This window comes from Xenopus tropicalis, chromosome 9, assembly GCF_000004195.4.
Source record: "Xenopus tropicalis strain Nigerian chromosome 9, UCB_Xtro_10.0, whole genome shotgun sequence".
In the NCBI taxonomy this organism is placed as follows: Eukaryota; Metazoa; Chordata; class Amphibia; order Anura; family Pipidae; genus Xenopus; species Xenopus tropicalis.
This window is the reverse complement of record NC_030685.2, coordinates 69,679,061-69,704,020: the sequence shown is the minus strand read 5'-3', so window position 1 is coordinate 69,704,020 and position 24,960 is coordinate 69,679,061. Positions and strand designations below refer to the sequence as shown.

General features: G+C 39.8%; 1 protein-coding gene across 2 annotated transcripts in view; it reads left to right on the top strand.

Moving 5' to 3' along the window:
- Positions 1–872: 872 nt before the first annotated feature.
- xirp2 (xin actin binding repeat containing 2) overlaps positions 873–24,960 on the top strand; it is an 85,874-nt gene continuing 61,786 nt past the window's right edge. The window contains exon 1 of one of the 2 annotated variants that reach the window (XM_002936750.4): positions 873–1,012. In XM_002936750.4, the coding sequence (XP_002936796.3) occupies positions 979–1,012 (34 nt within the window). In that variant the 5' untranslated portion in view covers positions 873–978. Of the gene's footprint in view, positions 1,013–18,625; positions 18,841–24,960 lie in introns of those variants that run through there. The other variant, XM_012971306.2, reaches the window with a different exon arrangement.

Below are 24,960 nucleotides of genomic sequence, written 5' to 3'. Positions count from 1 at the left end.
GAATCATTTAACCATTAAATAAACCCAATAGGGCTGTTCTGCCCCCAATAAGGGGTAATTATATCTTAGTTGGGATCAAGTACAGGTACTGTTTTATTATTACAGAGAAAAGGGAATCATTTAACCATTACATAAACCCAATAGGACTGTTCTGCCCCCAATAAGGGGTAATTATATCTTAGTTGGGATCAATTACAAGGTACAGTTTTATTATTACAGAGAAAAAGAAAATCAGTTTTTTAAATTCTGAATTATTTGATTAAAATGGAGTCTATGGGAGACGGGTTTTCCGTAATTCTGAGCTTTCTGGATAATGGGTTTCCGGATAAGGGATCCCATACCTGTACTATGATGTAATCCCACATTTCAAATACATTAAAGGACCATTAATCAACTCCTGATAAAACTGAGCCTAGTATATATGAAATTGTAATTTAAAGCTCTACTGTTGCAAAGACTGATGTGAATTATCCATACAATGCTATGTGAATGTGCTATAGGATAATAACATCATCAATATCAAGGAACCAAACCCGAAGCAAAAGGCTGTCACAATCATTTTATTCTTGTGGCATCTTCTGGAAGAACAAGTCATAAAATAATATACAAACACATTCTGAAGCAGCAAAAATATAAACAAGATCCCAGTTTTAAGCATCTGCCAAAATGTTTTATTGATATTGTGTGAGCTGGCCTGCAAGTTGGTACATTTCCAAGTACCCCCTCTCCCAAAAAAAAGAGTCGGTGTTATACTGGAAAATACAACTTTCATAGCAGACACCCTTTGGCGAAAAAAAAAAAGCATCTGTTTCCTACTGATAACTTCTCAGCAAACATCCCCTTTATTTCTACTAACAGGAAGGTGCTGAAATCGAGAGAAGTTTACGGTCACCAACGCTGAAGAGACAGCCTGGGAGCCATTCCAGCTCAGTGACAAAAGGTTCTGATGCGAAAGGTGGCAAAACAGTTCTCAACAAGATGTCAGAGAGTGAGCAGAACCATGTCCCCGACGGTGAGTGGCACTTTGATCTCTGCTGGCGTTTGCTTAGACCTTGAGATTAATGAGGGAAGGGCGGTTTCAATGAATGTAGGATGAAGTGGAGATGACTTACTGCAGATTCAGCTTTGCACTAACATTCGTTAGTTTGCTCTAACTAGCAGGGCCCTCTGTTTGTTCAGTATTTCTATGTAATGTGTATATTTGACATACCCTTCTTTTGTACGGGGCTGCAGAGTATGTTGCGGCTTCTAAACACAGGTATGGGACCTGTTGTCCATACCTGGGGCATATCCAGATAAGGGATCTTTCCGTTATTTGGATCATGCCTTAAGTCTACTAAAAATAATTTAAACATGAAATGAACCCAATGGGATTGTTTTGCCTCCAATAAGGATTAATCATATCTTATATATCTATATATGGGTTTCCAGATCATGGATCCAATACCCGTATGTGACAGTAATAATAATAACATACTTTAGGAGCCCACATTGTCTTAAAGAAGAATGGAAGGTAGAATTCCTGGGGGTTACTAAGTTATTATCATCTCTTACTTCATACCCTGTATAATAACCCCTCATCCCTTACTTCCTACCCTGTATAATAACCCCTCATCCCTTACTTCCTACCCTGTATAATAAACCCTCATCCCTTACTTCCTACCCTGTATAATAACCCCCCATCCCTTACTTCCTACCCTGTATAATAACCCCTCATCCCTTACTTCCTACCCTGTATAATAAATCCTCATCCCTTACTTCCTACCCTGTATAATAACCCCCCATCCCTTACTTTCTACCCTGTATAATAAACCCTCATCCCTTACTTCCTACCCTGTATAATAACCCCCCATCCCTTACTTCCTACCCTGTATAATAAACCCTCATCCCTTACTTCCTACCCTGTATAATACCCCTCGTCCCTTACTTCCTACCCTGTATAATAACCCCCCATCCCTTACTTCCTACCCTGTATAATACCCCTTGTCCCTTACTTCCTACCCTGTATAATAACCCCCCATCCCTTACTTCCTACCTTGAATAATAACTAACACAATGAAAACACATAGGAATTTTTTCGGTGAAGCAAAATGGGACAGATTCCCTCATCACTAGTTGCTATGAGTTACTAGACTATTGGAAGCACAACTTGTATTACTGCACACTTTACTTAATTCACTATTGTTGCTGCCGCCTTAATTGGTTTCTGTAGACCTGCAGCAAATGTTGCACCTTTTATTCCATACAATATGCCCCCTTAGCATGCTAGCAAGTGCTACAGGAGAAACGCATAATGTAAATATTCCACTTTCCCTTTCCTGCAGAGCTATGGCTGTGAGCCAGATGCACCTCCGCACCCAACAACACAGGATACACATTGTATTCACTGACAGCAAAATTCTCTGTTCCACAATGGCAGGGAAATACAGTGTATTAGCTTGGAATCATATCTCGGCTTTCCTTTATTGAGCGCACTGCCATATCCTACTTCCTCTCCCTGTCAGCACAATAAAGTTAAATGTCTATCATGTGCGCTAAACATTTCTTTTCTGTGTCGAGGCTGATAACTCCATCATTTGGCTACAAACAGCATTGCGTTCTCTTTCTAAACCATGTAATTCTCTTTCTTTCTTTATTTCCCTAATGTATCTGAAAACTTTAAGGGCCGTGACACACGGGGAGATTAGTCGCGCCGCGACAAATCTCCCCGCAAGGCCATCCCATCTGCTGGAATGTAAATCGCTGATGGGATGGCATACACGGCGCCGCGATTTGTCGAAGTCACTGAAGTTTCCTCTCAAAGCAGTTTCAGCAAATCACTGTGCCGCGTATGCCATCCCACCAGCGATTTACATTCTAGCCGGTGGGATTGCGGGGAGATTAGTCGCGCGCGACAACGGAGATTTGTCGCTGCACGACTAATCTCCCCACGTGTCATGGCCCTAAGAGGGGCTCATTTGTGAATGTTGGGGAACTTTGGGCACCTGGGAAGTAACCCATACAAACCAAGCCATGATAATCGTTTTTTTCAGGCAGTTGAAGGTAGAAGCAAAAATTTGATTGGTTGCCATGGGTTACTACATAGCATGTATTAATGGGGCCCCAGAGTATTAAGTCTATCATCTTTTTGTATCTACTGTAAGTGAATACTGTATAATGTTTGCCTGCCATAATTATACTGTCATCAAACTTTATAAGGGCATTATGTGTTCAGACCTAGAAAGAGTTGTTGGAGCAATTGGAGTTGGGAGCATTAAGCACAGTTTCTCAGCACTGAACAAGTCTATCTTTTATCCCCATGTCTGATTTCTGTGTCATATAATGAAGGGAAAAAATGACATAATTATCTCTGTATGTAAGATACCAGCAAGATGCCTGACACAGTGCTGGGAATCAGTATTCTCATTGCAGATACTTTTGCAATTTTAGTTTTTGATCAGTAGAAGTCTCTTTGGTGCATCTATAATTACATTTTCCAGCAACTTCTATAGAAAAACTAAGTGGTGCAGTGGGGCAGGGTTATAGTAGGGTTCACAACCCCTTTAAATTTGGTCATCTTGACCTAGGGCAGGGGTAGGGAACCTTGGCTCTCCAGCTGTTATGGAACTACCAGTCCCACAATGCATTGCAGGAGTCTGACAGCCACAGTCATGGTTAATTAAGGAAAATGCTTGCTGGGATTTGTAGTTTTATCACAGCTGGAGAGCCAAGGTTCCCTACCCCTGACCTAGGGCAGTGATCCCCAACCAGTGGCTCAGGAGCAACATGTTACTCACCAACCCCTTGGATGTTGCTCTCAGTGCCCCCAAACCAGGGAGTTATTTTTGAATTCCTGACTTGGGGGCAAGTTTTGGTTGAGTAAAAACAAGATTTCCTACCAAATAAAGCCCCCTGTAAGCTGATAGTGTGCATAGAGGCCCCTAATAGCCAATCTTAGCCCTTATTTGGCTCCTCCATGAACTTCTATGGTGCTTGTGTTGCTCCCCAAGTCTCTTTACATTTGACTGTGGCTCCTGAGTAAGAAAGGTTGGGGACCCCTGACCTAGGGGATGGATATAGAGGGCTTAGATCCCTCAGCACTGACATCCCTCTCCACATACAATACCTGCCGCTACAATGTTTTACTAAGGGGCATTTACATTTCTAAACAAATTCCCTATTGAGATGAATGATGGCAAACTTCTACACATTTTTAGAACATATTTATTTCTTGTAATACAGAATGAAACAATATAAAGAGTACTTTGCTCAGTGAAATAAAGAATGCCTTTATGACAAAGGAAAAACAATCGCTTTATACTGTTACTGGATCTTCAATCAGGGGCTGGCTAAAAATGTATCAAGTTTTATTAAATCTAATGAGACACCGAAGCTGCAAGTCAGTGGCTGATTATCCTGGGTCACATGACTCTGCAAAGTTCTGATCACAGATTTAGGGTTAATTAATGTCAAGTCACTCCTGGCAAACATCTAAACCTGCTCTAAAGAAGCCCAGCAGTTATATTACATGACATATTACTAGTATGTATAGTATATTACTAAAAAAAAGACATTTTGCATTTATTCTAGATTACTCCTAATCCAGAACAATCTACTTAACCTTTCTTTGGTACAGCCAACTTACTGCGATTGCTAAACTCTTTGTAACGACAGCAGAGAGGAAATATAGTGAAATATAAGTTTTGCTTAAATGGCTTTGAAATGTGTCAACAAAACCACAACTTCCTCACTTACAGATATATATATATTCACTGTGCAATGCAAAGATACCTATCGGCCATAAAGCTTACACAGGTTTCCTAGGTCTCCCAGGTCACCAATTCCAATCTTTACTGACAAATAAAATGCAGTACAGCTATACAACTTTGAAACATCTGCAAAGCTGAAAAAAAAAGTTGTGAAAAGGCTACAATCAATTTGTGTAGAAACCAAACTAGTAAGTGTTTACAAGATGTGCAAGCCTCCAACTTAATTTTGAAATTTGATTTGAGGCTTCCTCATCCATGTTACTTGTGCTCTAATAAACTTGTCGCTCTTTGAAATGGAAAAACTGTCATGTTAAAGGGGTTGTAAACCCTGCCATAACACTGTCCCACTGCGCCCCCTAGTTTTGCTATAGAAGATGCCAAAAAATTTAATTATAGATTTCACCAATGAGAATTCTACTGATCAAAAACTTCATTATAAATGCAAAATAATTGACCAATGAGGCACCTTGCTGTTATCTTACATGTAGAGATAATTATGTAATATTTTCCCTTCATTATATGACACAGGAATCAGACATGGGGATTAAGGACAGACTTGTTCAGTGCTGGGAAACTGTGCTTAATGCTCCCAACTCCAATTGCTGGAACAGAGAACAGGGAGCCAGATTTACACAGATCAGCTGGGATTCTCATTGGAGGATTTCTTGAATTTTAATGCAGCCGCTGGCCCTGGAGATTTTATTGTGCAATATTGCTTTCGAATGCTGATGTTGCTGGACTACAGCTCCCAGCATGCCTTCATTATATGTTAAATTGTTCTGGGATTTGTAGTCCAGCAACAGCTGAGTAACGTTTGGTTGAGCAGTGCAGCACAGCAGGGTTTAGTACCCCTCTAAGGTTAAAAAAAAACAAATATTGCAATAAAGATCACATTATCACATTATTCCATTTATTTTCAATGAGTTGTTGAACCTTTGTTTAAAAAACACAAATAATGAAATAGATTGATAGTCTAAAAATACACCTCCCATTGACTTTTATATCAGTTTGTCAGATTTTTTTTCCAATTAATAAATATAAAATTCAAGTAAACAAAAACTGAAAAAAATGCAAAATTCCAAAAATTGAAAAAATGTCTTCTTCTTTCAGCAATTGCCCTTAATAAGCTGATTTCTACCCAAGTTTGACATCTTTGCAATACTTTGGCACTGAGTTTGTGGAACACATTGATTTGTACTATTGTTTACATGAATTCTGCATACATTTATTATCAATATTATTCCAAAATTACACTATTTTTTGAAATAGGTACTTTTTCCAGCTGTAGGTATAAAGCTCTTTGATGTTACTTGTGTTTTAATCTGGGTCCCATGAGAAAAAAATGAAGTAACCTTGAATTATAGGCATAGTGCTTTACTTTGAAATTTTACTTGAAATACCTTTGGGTGCAGAGATTTGGCTTCATGCAGCTTAGCTGTGACATAATATTAACAAGGCTCTGACAAAGTCAGCTAGAAATGGAAAGAAGTGCTAAATGATCCTCACGTTGATTAAGGAAATATAATACATTGGGATTTGCCTTTCAGAGCGCTTCCTCTCAGGGCAGGGTGCCGGCCAGTATTTCAGTCTATCTTGGGAATCTGGCGTCATGCATCAGGGTGCCTTTGTGCAACAAGGAAAGAGTGGGGATACTATACAGTAGAGGGGCTTCAAACTCTTTGCCCAGTTTGCAATGGATTACATGCTCTTTTCCAACATTGGCCAGGGTCATTGCTCCCCTTAATGGGTTTGGGCCTGCCAGTAATGCCAGGGTTCCCTAAGAAGGTTGCATAATAAGTATAATGACAATTATATACATTGAAAAGTCAGAACAGTGCTAGAAGATTCAATATACAGTTGCAATGAGGTCATACAATACAAGAGCTTACAATCTATAAGCTTTTGGTGCTGAGGTTTGTCACCAATCACGGGGCCCCACACAACAAAATTTTCTGAGCCTCCCTCCTCCCACGCCCTGCCCACCAATGGCCCCTCCCATCAGTACAAAGGACACACAGACATTGGTAGCCAGGGCCCCCTAAAACATTGGTAGGCAGCATCTCCCCAGCATCCTCCAGTTACCCCTCCTCCCTTGTCCTCCAGCTCCTCCCCCTCAGCATCCTTCAGCTCCCCCCAGCATCCTTCCCACTATCCTTCACCTCCCACCCAGCAACTTCCTCCAGCTCCCCTCAGCACCCCCCCCCCCAACCAGCATACGGACGCACGGGGCGCAACCAATCAAATTTCCCGCTGGCCACCAATGACAGGGCCTTTAGTTCTTTAAAGGGGGCTTGAGCTAAAAAAAAACTGTATCACGGCCGGCCCCCCTTTGTCTGGGCTCGGGACAACAGTCCCCCCTGTGCCCCCCTGATGGCGGCCCTGTTTGTTAGCAAACGGTTCAGTGGGTGGAGTGGGCCATTTTGTCCATAACTATTTAGGCCAGAGGCCTAACACCCTTACACTTTACATATATATTGTAATGTAATTAGTCCTTTGAGATTTTTCTCAAGATTTTCTGGCCAAGACTGGCCAATGCTGGAGCCATCATGGAAATGACTTGCTGCCAAACTATAAACTATAAATCATTCTTGTGTATCTACATAACTTTTTTACTAATTTAACTTTGATAAGGAGATTTGGCTCCTCACATGCACATTTCTCATAGTAGTCTTGGAAAACCTTACAAACACCATATGGATTTTCTGGGCAATATCGTCACTGGAGCCTAATGATTTCTAATGGTCATTATTCTGGGTGACAGGAGAATGCTCAGTCCTAGTGCACGAAGAATAATAATAATTAACCAATAAGACTGGCACACAAATATCTCTTCAGGCCACAATAATTTATTATGGGCCTGTTCATAAATCCTGATGTTTTCTGTTAAATATTTTTACTAGAACTGAAAGGAAATCACTTTGCCCCCAGAACTGTTCCAGTTGTGACATGATAAATATTTTTCATTTTACATTCCCTTCATCAGCCGTCCCTAGATGCTTTTTGATTGCTAATAAAGTTGACTTATTTTAGCTTTGGGAAACCAAGATATCATTACAAGGCAACAATCTGCAATGGCAGCCATCACCTCTTCACACTTGTATGTGCAACAATTTACACAATTTGAAACATCAATCCTTGAATTGTGCCTTGAGGAGACTGTGAATGAAAAAAAGCTTTATATCTGTAACATTTAAAAAGTAGTTTAAGTGGGAAGCCATGATGGGCAAGATTACAGTTTTAAGCTGCCTGCTTGGGTAGGGTCACTATACTGGATTCTCTAGCTGATATCAATCAGATTAGCAGGAAAATCTCATTAGTAAGATCCTATATATTTTATATATTGATACATTTATGTTATACATAAGCCTTTTTGCAGGGGCAGTGACTTTTCCTGGCTCAGGGGGTGGAGCTAAATTCCTGCTATTGATCACCTGCAAGTGTTTGTCCTATCATTTGTTTGACTACTTTTGGGATGATAGTTTAGCTGATTTGGTGCTGTCCCCTGAACGCCTGAAGTCTCAGCTACAATAACACTGTGCACTATTACCATAAGGCAGTAGTTCCCAAAGTGTGGAGCAGGTCTGCCTAGGTACAATAGGCCCAGAGTAATGGCCAATAAGCCTAAATGTTTGAGAATAATGCCTATTTGTTCCTCTAGATCAGGGGTCCCCAACCTTTCTTACTCATGAGCCACAGTCAAATGTAAAAAGACTTGGAGAGCAACACAAAAATCATAAAAGTTCATGGAGGTGCCAAATAAGGGCTAAGATTGGCTATTAGGGGCCTCTATGCACACTATCAGCTTACTGGGGGCTTTATTTGGTAGTAAATCTTGTTTTTATTCAACCAAAACTTGCCCCCAAGTCAGGAATTCAAAAATAACTACCTGGTTTGGGGGCACTGAGAGCAACAACCAAGGGGTTGGTGAGCAACATGTTGCCCCCAAGCCACTGGTTGGGGATCACTGGTCTAGGTAGTCCTGGAAGTCCCCCAGGGGGTAAATAAGGGATGGACTGTACAATCTTGGAACTAGTACTGAATGGTTGATCCAAAAAGGTTTAACTACACAGTAGAACCCTGGTTTTACATCTTTGGATTTTATATCTTCCTGGAATTGACACTGTTTTGTTGCACTCCCATTCGGGTAAGCTGCATTTTTAGTTTTCCCGATTAAACATTTTCCCAGAATTTACACAATTTTGACACGGCCCCCTGGGAAACGTAAAGTCCGAGCTCTACTGTGTCTGTAACATTGTTCTTAGTTAATAACATAGGTGCTGACTTGTTGCCAATACCAAACATTTCTTGGTTTTCATTTTATCTTATAATAGGCTGTTGAAAACTAAGGGGGGCAATTACTAACACTTGTAATTTCTTTTTGTTATTTGCATGAAAACTCAAACTTTTTGTGGAAAAATGTTGTGCCATTTATTATGCATAAAAACTGAAAAATCAGAAGGAAAAAAACACCATCTAAAATCTGTAATAGTCATGTAGAACTCAATGGACTGTTGTCCTTTTACCAGTTGGAAGATCTTCTTTTGTTTCTTGGTTATTAGAGTTTTTTAGATTTTTTTTGGATGCTCCATTAGCTGAAAAATGTGTGGGTTTTGCATTTTTTCAGCCTTTTTTTTTGTTTGTGCTTTTTCAATTCAGATCTTTTAGTAAATAGTAAACATAAACAGTTGAGGTTTTACTGGAAATGAGTTTAGTTGTGGTTTCAAAAAACTCTAAAACCATGATAATCAGAATGTCAATAAAAGGGCCTCTAAATGTGCCTCTAAAGACCGTAGGCTGTTGTGTGAAGCAGCTGTAAAAATAGCTAGAATTTTTTTCCCCAAAATGCATCAATTTATTCACAGGGATACAAACATGACTTTTATATTTATTTACTCACACGTGAGTGCAAGTGCTTTTGCCCTCCCTCTCCGACAGCCATGCTAATGTTCCATCAGGAAATCTGCGTTTGGGGATATCACAGAACATTCCTTAGTACAAAATAAAGAACAAATTCCTGTGCCTCGCAGAGGTGAATTTGTTACTCTTAATTACAGCTAAATGGAGCCAACGCAGGGGCAAGGGATTCGTTTCTGAGCCTTAGGAGCGCTCGGGGAAATGTAATTAATGACATAATGGAACTAATAGCTTTGCGCCAATTCCGTGCCTGTGTGTATCAAGTATACGGTACACTGTATGCAATATTAATACAAACACATCAGCAAAGTTTTGCTCTATTTTTGTGCCCATTTTATAGTTTGGGCCATCTTGGGCTTAACCCCTTGTTTGCCAGAAGCATCTGTTTCCCCCGGTGATCTCAGCAGAAGCGATTTGCTTCAGTCACAGTCCTATTTGTGTCCCTTGACATCAGGCACAATAGTCACACACTAGAGCGGTGACTCTGTAAAAATAGGCATGGATCCCAGCTAACGCTGCAATTTATAACGGTAACGGATGGCTTTTAAATGTTATGACTTGGCGAGAATGAGAAGCGAGATTATAAATATAAATGATATGTCATATACAGAGGGCTTGATTTACTAAGTACCGGGAAATTCACCAATGGATGCACATGGATATACATAGACTGTTGTATGACGTAATGTTTACTGGAGATCACTATTATAAATAAAGCCCTGTGTTAGTATAGTGCCCATTGTCCTCAATATAAAAAGAAAGAAGGGCACTGGTGTCTACTGGTGTTACAGGGAGCCTTTTCCTTTCAGCGCCCCCTGGCTTTTAAAAGTGACACAACGTTAATTATAGATGCAACAGAGTCACAGAGCTCAAGCATCTCGCTGATATCTAACATAAAGCATAATTTTATGTTTTTTTGTGTGATGATATTACATTACAAGTATTAGAAAGGAAGAGGTTTTAGAAAAATTTTGTATAATGCCTCTTTAAGATTGCTAAACATAGGGCAAGCAGGATTGTTTTTGGGGGGTTCCTCTTGTGTCTGTTTGGCTGTTTGTTTCTATGGATATAAAGGGGTTGTAAACTGTCCCACTTCGCACCCTAGTTTTGCTATAGAAGTTGCCAAAAAATGTAATTATAGATGCAAGAAAATTCACCAATAAGAATTCTACTGATCAAAAAGTTCATTATAAATGCAAAAGAAATGACCAATGAAATTGCTGATTCCCAGCACTGTGTCAGGCATCTTGCTGTTATCTTACATATAGAGATAATTATGTAATTTTTCCCTTCATTATATGACACAGGAATCAGACATGGGGATAAAGGACAGACTTGTTCAGTGCTGGGAAACTATGCTTAATGCTCCCAACTCCAATTGCTGGAACAGAGAACAGGGAGCCAGATTTACACACATCAGCTGGGATTCTCATTGGAGGATTTCTTGCATTTTAATGCAGCCACTGGCCCTGGAGATTTAGGGGAAGGTTTTATTGTGCAATATTGCTTTAAGAATACAACCCTGATTTTGCTGGACTACAGTGCCCAGCATGCCTCACCCTTCATTATATGTTATATTATTCTGGGATTTTTAGTCCAGCAACAGCTGAGTAAAGTTTGGTTGAGCAGCGCTGCAAGGTTTATTTTATTGTACCTCTGTGTTTACACTAGTTTTCTATAGAAGTTGCCAAAAATGTGTCATGTAATTACATATATTAATGTATATATAGAAATGTAATTCTAGATACAAAAAAAAAATCGCCAATGGGAATTCCACCAACCTAAAACTTCATTATAAATGCAAAAGAATTTACCATTCAGAATGATAATTCCCAGGACTGTGTCAGGCACCTTGCTGCTATCACAAACGCTGGCTGTGGAGATTTAGGGAAACCTTTTTTAACTGCTTTAAAATGCAAGAAATCTTTCCAGAATCCCAGCTGAGTCTGCCCTTTATTCCCATGTTTGATTCCAGTGTAATATAATGAAGAAATAAAATGACATAATTATCTCTACAACAGCAAGATGCCTGACACAGTGCTGGAAATCAACATTCTCATTGGCAGATTCTTTTGCATTTGTAATAAAGTTTTTTGATCAGTAGAATTCTCATTTGTGAATTTTCTTGCATCTATAATTACACTTTTCAGCAACTTCTATAGCAAAATTAGGGGGCGCAGTGGGACAGTGTTATAGTTTGGTGTACAGGAAGGAAACTCCAATATGTCCAATAACATTATGGTAGGTGGCACAGTGGCTTAGGAGTTAGCACTGCTGCCATACTGTTTGTATGTAATATGCATTATTTTATTAGTTTATTATCATTTCAATTATAGCACTGAGGAAATATAGTAGTGGTGCTTTATAAATACATCATTATAATGGAATAATAATAATAATATATTCTCTCTGTGTCTCTGTGGATTTCCTCCCAGACTTCAAAAACCTGCAGGCAAGTGGCAAGTTTATTGTCACTGATTTATTGGACCCTAGTCTCTGTTGTGTGAATGGCATCCAAAGACCCATAGACAGCATAGAAAGGCTGAACATAAAGTTATATTTAGTTCTATAAATGGGGTATTTTTCAGAGGATACATCCAATCTTTCTCCTCCAAGTGTAGCCAGAAACACCAAACCATTAGTTGTATATTTTGGGTGTATCTTGACCATGTACCATTGTGCTCAGAAACCCAGAATTCCCCTAACTGCACAACCAGGTGGGCTTGTTCTTGCCCATTTAGCAGCTGCTGCTTGTTGCTTTAGCAATGGTGCAGGGTTTCATGGAAGTACATGCACAGTTATAGGTCTAAAGAGGACAACCTTGAGAGCTCCTTCTCCAAGATGGTGGCCATGTGGTCCTCAGAAAGAGAGCAAAGAACACATTTTTAGAAAAGCTTTTTATGCTGTTAACGTGAACTTGCTCAGGGTCCCAATGCCTCTTCTGTAGGTCTCCCGATTAAAGGTTGCAAATATTTCTCAAACCTGCGGCCAAAAACTGGAACCAGCAGTAATCTTGCACAAGGAGACATTGCAATGTCTGCCTTGTGAAACGAAACGGCTAGATGCAGAGATAAACAAATGCATTTCACTTGTTGTAAGTAAATTGTTCCAACCGACACCATGACAGGGATGGATCTTACTTACAGGACTACATACCTTCACAGCGGCCCTGCTGGTGGGCAGCAGACATACAGGGCCGGCACCCTTTACTGCCCCCCTGCCCCACCCACAGGATTGGGCATGAAAAACACACAGAGGCCCAACCAGCACCCACCAGCCCAATAAATAGTGAGTGTCTATGGCATCTTACAGCAGCCCCTCTGGCATTTGCCAGAACCCACAGATTGCCAGTGCAGGTCTGGTGAAAGGAAATTTTCACTTTTAGATATACTTTAGTAAGGATAAGGAAGACCATTCCTTGCACTTGGACTTTATTTTGTATTTTGTGCATATTTTTTCTTTACAATTTTTTACTGTTTTGTTTAGCCTTAATTCTCCTTTGAATCTCACAGTGTGACAAAATAATGTATTTCAGCAAACTTTGTTTCTAACATGGTGAACTATCTCCAGAGACAAATTGATTCCTTCTCGGTTGTACATCAGTGGCCTCTGACAGCTCTGATGGAAATCTGCTGACTGGGCTCCTAATCTATTGCAAGCACAATATTCCCCTCAATCAAATATGCAGGCTGACTCCAGGCGCGCTGACTACTGCCGTCAGCTTCTTCCCTAGTGCTAGAAACCCTCTTTGTTATCACAATAAATAGAAATTAGTAGTGATGGGCGAACTAATTCGGCAAGCATGGATTTGTGGCGAATTTCCTAATTTTGCCATTGGTGGCGGAAAAATTCGCCATGGGAAAATTTGCCGTGCGTCAAAAATTTTTGTCACAATAAAAAAAATGTTGCACATCAAAAGAAAAGTTGCGCACAACAATTTTTTCTTTTGACACACAAAATTTTCCCCGTTTCAAAAATTTTTTGCCATTTCACATATCTTTTGAAAGATTCACAAATTTTCCGGTGAAGCAAATTGGAACAGATTCACTCATCACTAGAAATGAATTACAATGTAAAGCTATTTAATATGTAACTGAAGTGGGGTGTAACATTTGGTTAGATCCCCTCTAGTGATAATACCTGTGGAGACTACAAGGTGCACACTGCGTAACAATTTATATTATGGCTCTGCTATTGGGTGAGCAATAATAAATGAGCAATTATAAGTATAAAGTCATGAAGACTATAATTATGCCTATACTGTAGATCTCACAAATTATTTTAAAAAATAATGCTGCTAGAGATGTCTGTACTTGTATCTGGGTCAGATACTCTTCACTTAAGGGGCCCAGGGACCCAGGGCCAGAACTAGGGGAAGAAAAGGCAGAAAAGGCTAGTGCCTAGGGCACAATGTTGGAGGGGGCACTAGGCATGTACCTCTTCTGTCTGCTTACCTACCCCCAGCCCTTGAGTCTTCTGTCTGCTCCCCTCTGCATTTTTCACTCCTGTTCCTTCCTGGTCATCACCATGTAAATACAAAAAATAGTTGCATGCATTAAAAAAAATGATGTTGCAGTTTTTCGCCAAAGCGAAATGGGACAGATTCGCTCATCCCTATTAATAAGGTTCTGATAGAGATAATATAATAATAGATGATAGATGGAACATACTGCAGATGATAGACATACAGGGCAGACAGACAGGACAGACAGACTGATACATGATAGATAGAGATAGATGATAAATAGATATAGATAGACAGCTGGTCTAAAAGATAGATAGGAAAATGATCGGTAGATAAATAGATTATAGATGGATAGATAATTGATAGCAAAAAAAGAGGCAGAAAGAAAGACAGATATATAGATAGATAGATAATAGATAGATAGATAGATAGATAGATCGATAGATAGATAGACAGACAGACAGACAGATAGAAATAGATATAGATATAGATAGATAGATAGATAGATAGATAGATAGATAGATAGATAGATGATAGATAGATAGATAGATAGATAGATAGAAAGATAGATAGATAGATAGATAGATAGATAGATAGATAGATAGACAGACAGACAGACAGATAGATAGAAATAGATATAGATATAGATAGATAGATAGATAGATAGATAGATAGATAATAGATAGATATAGATAGATAGATAGATAGATAGATAGATAGATAGATAGAAAAAGAGAGACAGAAAGAGACAGAAGTTGTTAGCAGCACCAGCAAATGAACTTGATGGATTTATAGTCTCTTTCATCCAAGCAATTTATTTAACAATGTAACTAAATATTCTGTTAAACCTCCCTGGGTGAGAGAAATCATTAGCAGCCACCCAAGAGCAACAGGTAACACCCTATCTGAATGTACTCACTATAGTAATGCAAAAGGATTTGGGGCAAAACCAGTTATTTATCTTAGAATAATTATTTTATCCAGTTTATGCAACTGTATTTATTTTTCCCACTCATGGATTACTCCCAGGGATAAACTAAGCACTCATTTTACAGACGCACGCAAGCTCTGCATAGGAGCCTTTGAAATTTTAATCTGATAAGTGCCGGCTTGCATATATTAATATAGCACAAAATATGATTGACTCATAAAGCCCTCGCAAAGTATTTCTAATGCTAATTAGATTTTGTATTTAGCAAATGCCCTTTTGTGTCTTTTCGATTTTTGTCCTCTGAGGGTGTTAGAAACCGTGGCAAGCCCAGAAAAAGCAGTGCATCACCAATACATTCAGGATTTGGTCAGTGCGCAGTAGAAAAATACGTTTTTTCCATTAGTCGCACACAGGAGGCAAGGCATACACAACTTAGCTGCTGATTATGTCCAAGGAGAAGAAGTGGGAGCAACAATAAAAAGACACAGTTTGGGATAAAAAAAAAGTAGAAAAGCATTAACTAAATATATACAGAGTATTGTAACTGAATCACCTGTAATGATGTAGCCATTTAACAGTAATCAGGCCAAAGAGCTTGTAGAACCCACACCAAGAACTTGTGTTTCCAGGGCCCTTCTCCCCGTTGCCCCCACCCACCACCTACCACTAGCGATGGGTGAAATGTTTCGCCAGGCATGGATTTGCGGCGAAAAGTTTGCGGAACAAATTCGCTGTGCATACAAAAATAGCTGCAGTCAACAAAAGAATAGCCGTGGGTGACAAATGAATTGTCGCGGGCGACAATTTTTCTTAACGCGCAACATTTTTGCCGTTAGGCGAATTTTTCACCGTTTCTCGAATCTTTTGAAAGATTTGCAAATTTTTCTGCGAAGCAAAACGGGACAGATTCGCTCATCACTACCCACCACCCACTCCGCACTTCTATCCTTGGCGTCGGAATGAGTCAAGGGGAGGCTGCATTGCTATTGCTCTGGAATAACTGAATTTCCATTTTAAAAAATGTTCATTTAGCTGCTAAAGTTACCAAAGGGAACCTTTTGCTGCCCCTGGAAACCGGCCGCTCACAGTCATTTGAGGCAAAGAGAGTCAGGATCAGACCTGCTTGCTCCTCCAATAACTGCCCAACCCTAGTTTTACCCCATTCTGCCTACACTAGATACCTTACGTCCCATCAAGGTATTGAGCCACCTCAGCTCAAATGGAAATTTCCACTACTTACCCTGTGCCCATTGGGTTCCCCCTAGCCCAATGCAAGTCACTTTATCACTTTGGAAGCAAACCAAAATGAATTGATCTTCTCCCCAACTGTTTCTCTTTTCAATTCCCCCACAAAGTACTGTATATACTCGAGTATAAGCCTAGTTTTTCAGCACTCAAAATGTGCTGAAAAAGTCACCCTCGACTTATACTCGAGTCGGGTCCCATGGGTCCCTCTAGACAAGCACCCTCTCTCCTTTGTGTGCAGATTAGGCCACCCACAACCAGACCCTCCAGCGCCCTGGCCTAGGCTCCCACTAGCAATACTTATTTCCCCTTACATCTCCTCCGGGACCGGGTCTGCTGCCAGTTTGCCAATGTGCAATGAGCGTGGGGTAGTACTCATATTGTTTTTGTTGACCGTCTTCTCCGCTTACAGAGCTAGTTTACTGTTTTTCTTTGAAATAAATATTGAAAAACATATACCCCACTGATGCCTCAATTAATGTAATTTTATTGGTATTTATTTTGATTGTTAAAACTTAGCAGTAGCTGCTGCATTTCCCACCCTAGGCTTATACTCGAGTCAATACGTTTTTCCAGTTTTCTTAGGTAAAATTAGGTACCTCGGCTTATATTCGGATCGGCTAAATCCAAATTTGAGTAGCTATCTGGTTGCTAGGGTCTTGTCTACCTTAGCAACCAGGCAGTGGCTTGAATGAGAGACTGAAATATGAATAGGAGAGGGCCTGAATATAAAGATAAGGAATACAACTTAAATTTAGCTTGTATAAGTAGGACTTAAAAATTACATTCATAAATGTTTTCAAAAAAGTTTTACCTGCCTCCCTCTGCATATATTATGCCCCCCGAAGGTCCATAACCCAGGAGAATGATGGGAGGCTGGTTACATTGAAACTGAAATTCTTCTCCAGAACTTCTTGAATTTTTTTTCAACATATTTAATATTCCTGTTATTTATTCTAAGGTGCCTACTTATTCCACAGTGCTCTAGATAAGGAACATAGCATCAATCATACAGATAAATCAAATAATAGAAAATGAGGGCTCTGCCCTCAAGGGCCTAAAGTAATTCATTTTTACATAAATAGGATGTGTTGAGTATAAAACCCCTTAATATGCCTTGGTGGGCTCCACGTTTCCACTTGGACAGTCCAGAGTAAATTTTCCAGTACTTGCTAAGATGGATTTAGATCAAATAGGGCCCTAGGCAGGGTTATGTTTTGTGTCCCCCTTAATCCACTGCCAGTTTAGGGCCATATTTATTATAGTGAGTAAACCAACATCACCGGTTATGTTGCCCATAACAACCAATCAGATCTTTTCTTTTGTTTTCTAACTTATAGGTGGCCATTCAAATCTAATTGCAGATTGGTTGCTATGGTTAACATCACCCATTTTTTTTTTACTGACCAAACATACACTAGGGTTGCCACCTCTGCCAGCTAAGAAAGTTGGACAGGGGGTGGGGATGACACCATTGGGTGGGGCCATGACATCGCGGGGTGGGGGCATGACATCACTGGGTGGGGTTTTGGTGCGTCGATCGGTGATTTGCTGATCTCTGTGTCAGTGGTACTGAGTCCTTCCCTGTTCTCCTAATTAGGGGAAAACGGGCAGCCCTTTCGAAAACTGGGCTTTCCGGGTCAAAACCAGACAGGTGGCAACCCTAGCATTCACATATGGGCTTATTTATCAGTTTTCAAATTTTTGTGAGTTTTTTCTACTTTGAAAAAAAAAAACCTCAAATCTTATTTATTAAAAAATCAAGATATGGAAAACTCGATGGAATAAAAAAAATTCCAAAACCTCGAATTTACAAACTCAAAAAAATTCAAAAATCTCAGTTTGTAAAAATAGCTTGAATTTTGCCTAGGACAAATCCCAGTGACTTCTACATAAATTCGCAAGTTTTTAGATGCCAAAGTTTTCTGATTTTCTGCACTTAATAAATATTAAACATTTGAGTTTTTGAACCATAATTCAAATATTGGGAGTTTGAATTAGAACGTTGATAAACAACCCCATACCCTCAGACACTTACACATAATTAGGAAAATTAGGGATTATTTATTTGTTTATTTTTATTATTTTTAACTTTTTTTTTTTTACTTTTTTGAAAATAAATCTGAATGTATTTTAAAATGTCACTTTACCTCTCTTGTTAGCCTTTCCGAGTGCCAATGTATAAGGCAAGGCTGGTTTCATAACAGGTTTCTACATCTAGTAATTGACTCAGACACTCTGCATTCAGTCCTCAGTCCCTAAAAATAGCCCCCGAAGTTCCACCTATTCTGCATGCATGCAAAAATAAAATCAGCTGTCACCCTTAACTCATGTGTGAGAAGGAAGGCGCATCCCGAGTGGAGCTGGTCTCCACGAGCCTGCTTTGTAACAACGGGGACTGGGAACTGTATTAAAAGTAGGGAAAAAACTCAAAGACCAGTTATAAAAAAAGCTCCTTCAAAGGAAGAAGTGATTGTTTTTTTCTCTCATTGGTGCCCATTCTGAGAGGCTATTGGGACTAAGAGCTGCGATTTAAGGTAAGTCATTCAGTCGCCGGGCAATTAAAAATGAAACAGACAACGGAATGAAATGGCAAATCATATTCTTAGCTTTGTACAATTAATATTTATCTTATGTTTAATAATAAGGATAAGAGTCAGATGTTGTGGCTATGTTGTCCTTCAGTCAATATTCTGTTTTTCACTGAATTCTGTCATTTTGAAAAATTCAGTACAGAACAGTAATGAGCAAGTCTGTCCCGTTTCGCTTTGCTGGAAACTGTGGAAAAACTTGCAAAGCGGCAAAAAATTTGCAAAATGCCTTTACGTTAATAGCTTTTCTCGCGGCTACCGTGCAACTTTTTTTTACTCACGTGAATTTTTTTTCTCACTCCAAATGCTTAAAAATCAATGTACAGGTATGGGATCCCTTATCCAGAAACCAGTTATCCAGAAAGTTCCGAATAACGGAAATGCCATCGCCCATAGACTCCATTACAAGCAAATAATTCAAATTTTTATAAATGATTTCCTTTTTCTCGGTAATAATAAAACAGTACCTGTACTTGATCCCAACTAAGATATAATTACCCCTTATTGGGGGCAGAACAGCCCTATTGGGTTTATTTAATGGTTAAATGATTCCCTTTTCTCTGTAATAATAAAACAGCACTTGTACTTGATCCCAACTAAGATATAATTACCCCTTATTGGGGGCAGAACAGCCCTATTAGGTTTATTTAATGGTTAATTGATTCCCTTTTCTCTGTAATAATAAAACAGTTGCTTGTATTTGATCCCAACTAAGATATAATTACCCCTTATTGGGGGCAGAACAGCCCTATTGGGTTTATTTAATGGTTAAATGATTCCCTTTTCTCTGTAATAATAAAACAGTACCTGTACTTGATACCAACTAAGATATAATTAATCCTTATTGGAGGCAAAACAAGCCTATTGGGTTTATTCAATATTTGAATGATGTTTAGCAGATTTAAGTTATGGAGATCCAAATTACGGAAAGATCCCTTATCCGGAAAACCCCAGGTCCTAAGCATTCTGGATAACAGGTCCCACACCGGTAACATTTTTTTCACTGCAAATATTTGTTTCAGTTTTTGTGAAAAAATTTGCAGTTGGTGAGATGAGGAATTTTGGTGCAAAATCCGTGCCTGGTAAAAACACCAGTAACACAAAACACTAGCCAAAGTAGATGGACGTGGCACAAAAAGTGGCAAATGAAAGTCTATATAAAGCTTCTCTTGTTTTGCCAGCTAGTGATGACAGAAAGTTGTGCACCAGGCCTGGGTTTGCAGCGTATTTTTCACGTTTCGACATTGGCAAAAAAAGTCACTTGCATCAAAAAAAAATGTGTAACAGTTTGTTGATGCATGTGACAATATATCTTGGCGCGCAGCATTTTACGCATTTTGCTAATTTTTCTGCCGTTTTCTGAATTTCTGCAAGGTTTCGTGATTTTTTAGGCAAAGCAAAACAGGACAGACTCCTGTCATCTGTGGTAGCAAAGATTTGTTTCAGGAGCAACAAAATCTCCCCATGTGTCATTACCCTTAAGCTGGCCATACACGCACCGATACTATCGTACGAAACCTTGTTTCGTACGATATTCGGTGCGTGTATGGCATGTCGGCGAGTCGACCGATATCGCAGGAAGCTGCTGATATCGGACGACTCGCCGATCGGCCAGGTTAGAAAATTTTGATCGGGCGCCATAGAAGGAGCCTGACCAAAATCTGCCGTCAGGGCTGAATCGGCAGAAGGAGGTAGAAATTCTATTGTTTCTACCTCCTTATCTGCTGTTTCAGCCCTGACTGTGTGTGGCGGATCTGACGATGTTTCGTGCGACCATCGTCAGATCGCCACGTGTATGGCCAGCTTTAAACGCATAAGGCCTTGCCCCAGTGGAGCTGACAATCTAAGGTCCCTATCACATACACACACTGCAGGCAATTTGATCAGGACCTATCTAATCTACCTGTGGGGGGGTCATTAATAAACACTGGGCAAATTGGTCCTGGCAGTTACCCATGGCAATGATCAGATGTTTGATTTTATTATTGTACTTGCAGCTGGCTCAAAAAACTTAGCACTGATTCAGGGGCCCTGCTGCCACGAGGCAACTTGAAAAACTCCCCTCAGGAGTCAGCACCCCCAAAGTTACTGGGGCAGAAAAAGCTTCTAGTTTTTTAAACTGGAAACCTGGCTCTGCTAGTGTAGAGACCTCAATTGGGTTCTCTGAAATAGTGATGCAGCCCCCCTGAACCCCCTCTGGTGCAGGAAAGGTAAGAGCTGGGGGGGATGTGGCATTGCAGGCAGCTGACACTGATTGGTTGCTATGGGTTACTGCCCAGGTGCAAATTTGCCTAGTGTTTATAAATGAGCCCCTTAGTTTATGGAGTGTGGAAGGAAAATAGGGTATCCAGAGGAAACCCACACAGTATTTATAGGCAGATTTATATAAATTCAAAATGGGAGATCCTGATGGATTAAATCACAATTATTTTACCTATGTGCTTTTATACTGTATCTAATGTGAACATTCCCTAAAGGGAGATTTTAACCCATAGCCGCTCTCTTCTAGAATCAAAGTGCTGCAGAGCTACACTGGGGCAATTTGGTCGGGTGTGAGACAAGGAGACAGCAATTCAGTCTTGAGTAGTCACGGAGCACAGTTTGATTCACTGGCTACCTTGCATGGTAAAACAGCACCCACTCATATCAGGAAAAATATATGCCATTAATCTACATGATGTTTGGCCCATTCATGTACTGATGTCCCAGGAGGTTCCTTATATGTGGTTGCTCGTTAGCAATTAATTGCTGGGGATTGCATTGCAGCTCGCTTACATGTTGGCAGCAAACCTTCCGGTCGTGCACTGATACTGTACAAAGCAGGTGTCACTGGCTATGATCAAAGAGCCTAAAGAGCTTTTAGTGTAATTAGCAATTATGTCTTAGGTGTATGCAAACTGTTTCAGAGGAAAGCGAGTTCTACCAGTTCCCTTAAATTGAAGAATAGGACCTGACCAGGGTCAGACTGGCACACCAGTGTACTGGAAGAAAACATGGTGGGCCCAAATCCTGTTGGACCCCAGTTGGGCCCCTGCACACTGGCAGGCTGTGGGTTGTAGTGTTGGCCTACCCATGGAATGTTGTACTTTCCCAAAACTTTGGTAGCTAATAATAGTCTTATTGCACCTGTATTGTATTTGTATCTATTAATGCAACCCACTATGGCAGTGATCCCCAACCAGTGGCTCGGGAACATGTTGCTCACCACCCCCTTTGATGTTGCTCCCAGTGGCCTCAAAGTAGGGACTTATGTTTGAATTTCAGGCTTGGGGGCAAGTTTTGATTGCATAAAACCCAATGCAAAGCCAAACAGAGCCTTCTATAGGCTGCCAGTCCACATAGAGGCTACCAAATAGCCAATTATAGCTCTTATTTGCACCCCCAGGAACTTTTTTCATGCTTGTGTTGCTCCCCAACACTTTTTTCATTTGAATATGGCTCAAGGGTATAAAAGGTTGGGGATCCCTGCACTATGGGAACCCTGTAATTACAGTCACGTTCAAGGTGTTGTAGCCATAGGGTTCCTCTATCATAGGAACACTTGCACAGGACTCAGCAGAAGAGGCAGGACAGATGCAGTGGGGCTCCTGTTTGGCGATATCCTTCTATATAGAGTTACATTTTGCTTTTTGGTCAAATTTAGCAAAAAAATTTATCTTTTCCTTTGTGGCCAAATAAGGTTTGGTTGGCTTTGGTTAAAGGGGCAGCTCACCTTTGAATTAAATTTTAGTATGATGTAGAGTGCTATTCTGAGACAATTTGCATTTGCTCTTCATTTTTATTTGTTGTTTTAGAATTCATTCGCTTTCTGTTCAGCCGATCCACAGTCTGGAATTTCAGCAACTATATGGTTGCTAGGGTGCGAATTACCCTAGCAACCAGACAGTGGTTTGAATTACAGACTCAAGCATGAATAGGAGATGGTTTGATTGAAATTACAATAACAGTACATTTGTAGCCTCACAGAGCAATAGTTTATTGGCTGCTGGAGTCAGAGACCCCCATTTAAAAGCTGGAAATGCTTTTCTCTTCTCTTTAAGGAGAGAATGTAGTGGAAATGCTTTTCACCTGGATATTTTTAACAAGCAATGAATCCCAGAAGGGCAAACATTCTTATTAGATCCCTCACAGTATAGCTGGTATGGTGCGGCATCGTAAAATAGCTTCTGCCTGAATTTACTCCCAAAATCGCTGGTGTAGGGGAAACTCGCAACACTATAATTCTAGAAGCCACATCATTAACTAGATTTATTTTTCTTTGTTTTTTTACTGCGCTTCCATGAGAGACGTCAGAAAGAAGTCTTTAATGATCAGAAACTAAAAATTATCATTATAGGTGCAGATCTTCCAGCGGCAGGTCGGGGGAAGACAGAACGCTGTTTAAATGAATTGCTGTTTAGACATTATAATTCCCATTATTACACTTGATTGGACCAAGTTTTACAGTCGGCAGTTTGTTACAGTTCTGCATAGGTTGGAAATGATGAAGTATGTGCCCACATTGGGCGCAATTGCAAATTGCACTTGATTTACTAACCAGGCGATTTACTAACCAAGATGCTAATATGTGTCAGCATTGGGAAACAATGTGCAATTGCAGGGGATTTGCTATTAGGCTGGAATTCTGAGAAATAAAGCTGCATTATGAGTAAAAAGTAGTGAAGAACGAATCTGTCCGTTTCGCTTCTCCGTAAAATTCGCAAAACAACAAGAAAATTTGTGAAACAGCGAAGAATTCACGAAACGCATTTGTCGCATGACTTTTTTGTCGCCTGCGTCTTTTTTTTTTGTTGCCCACGTTTTCTGGCGCGACCGTGCCTATTTTGACGCGACCTTGCTCAATTAGATGCGACCAAGGACTTTTTTTGAAACAAGATTAATATCGCAAAACAATTTGCCAATGGCGAAATGTGGAAACTTGCTGCAAATCCATGCCTGGCGAAAAAATTTGCTCATGACTAGTAAAGAGTAGTGATGAGCGAATTTTTTCGGCAGGCATGGATTCGCAGAGAATTTCCATATTTTGCCCTTGGCAGATTGTTTCTCAAAACTTTCGTGAAAATTTGCTGCAAAAAAATTTTCCACGCGTAAAAATGTTTTTGTTGCGGTCAAATTGGGCGAAAAAAAAAAGACAAGGGTGACAAAAAAATTGCGTGACAAATGCGTTTCGCAAAATTTTTCGCCGTTTCGCAAATTTTATGGTGAAGCGAAACGGGACAGATTCGCTCATCACTAGTAAAGAGTGAATCGAGCACAAATGTTGCACCTGCTTCATAAAAGAGCCTTAATATGTAAAAGTTTTGGTGAAAATAATCTTATTCTTTAAGGGTAACAGTGCTGCCTTGCTTTCATGGCTGAGATTCTAGCATCTCAGTATATGGGATCCATTATCCAGAAACCTGTTATCCAGAAAGCTCTAAATTGCAGGAAGGCCATCTCCCATCCAGTCCATTTCAAGCAAATAATTCTAATTTTTAAAAATGATTTCCTTTGTCTTTGTAATAATAAAACAGTACCTGTACTTGATCCCAACTAAAATATAATTACCCCTTATTGGGGGCAGAACAGTCCTATTGGGTTTATTTAATGGTTAAATGATTCCCTTTTCTCTGTAATAATAAAACAGTACCTGTACTTGATCCCAACTAAGATATAATTACCCCTTATTGGGGGCAGAACAGCCCTATTGGGTTTATTTAATGGTTAAATGATTCCCTTTTCTCTGTAATAATAAAACAGTACCTGTACTTGATCCCAACTAAGATATAATTACCCCTTATTGGGGGCAGAACAGTCCTATTGGGTTTATTTAATGGTTAAATGATTCCCTTTTCTTTGTAATAATAAAACAGTACCTGTACTTGATCCCAACTAAGATATAATTACCCCTTATTGGGGGCAGAACAGCCCTATTGGGTTTATTTAATGGTTAAATGATTCCCTTTTCTTTGTAATAATAAAACAGTACCTGTACTTGATCCCAACTAAGATATAATTACCCCTTATTGGGGGCAGAACAGCCCTATTGGGTTTATTTAATGGTTAAATGATTCCCTTTTCTTTGTA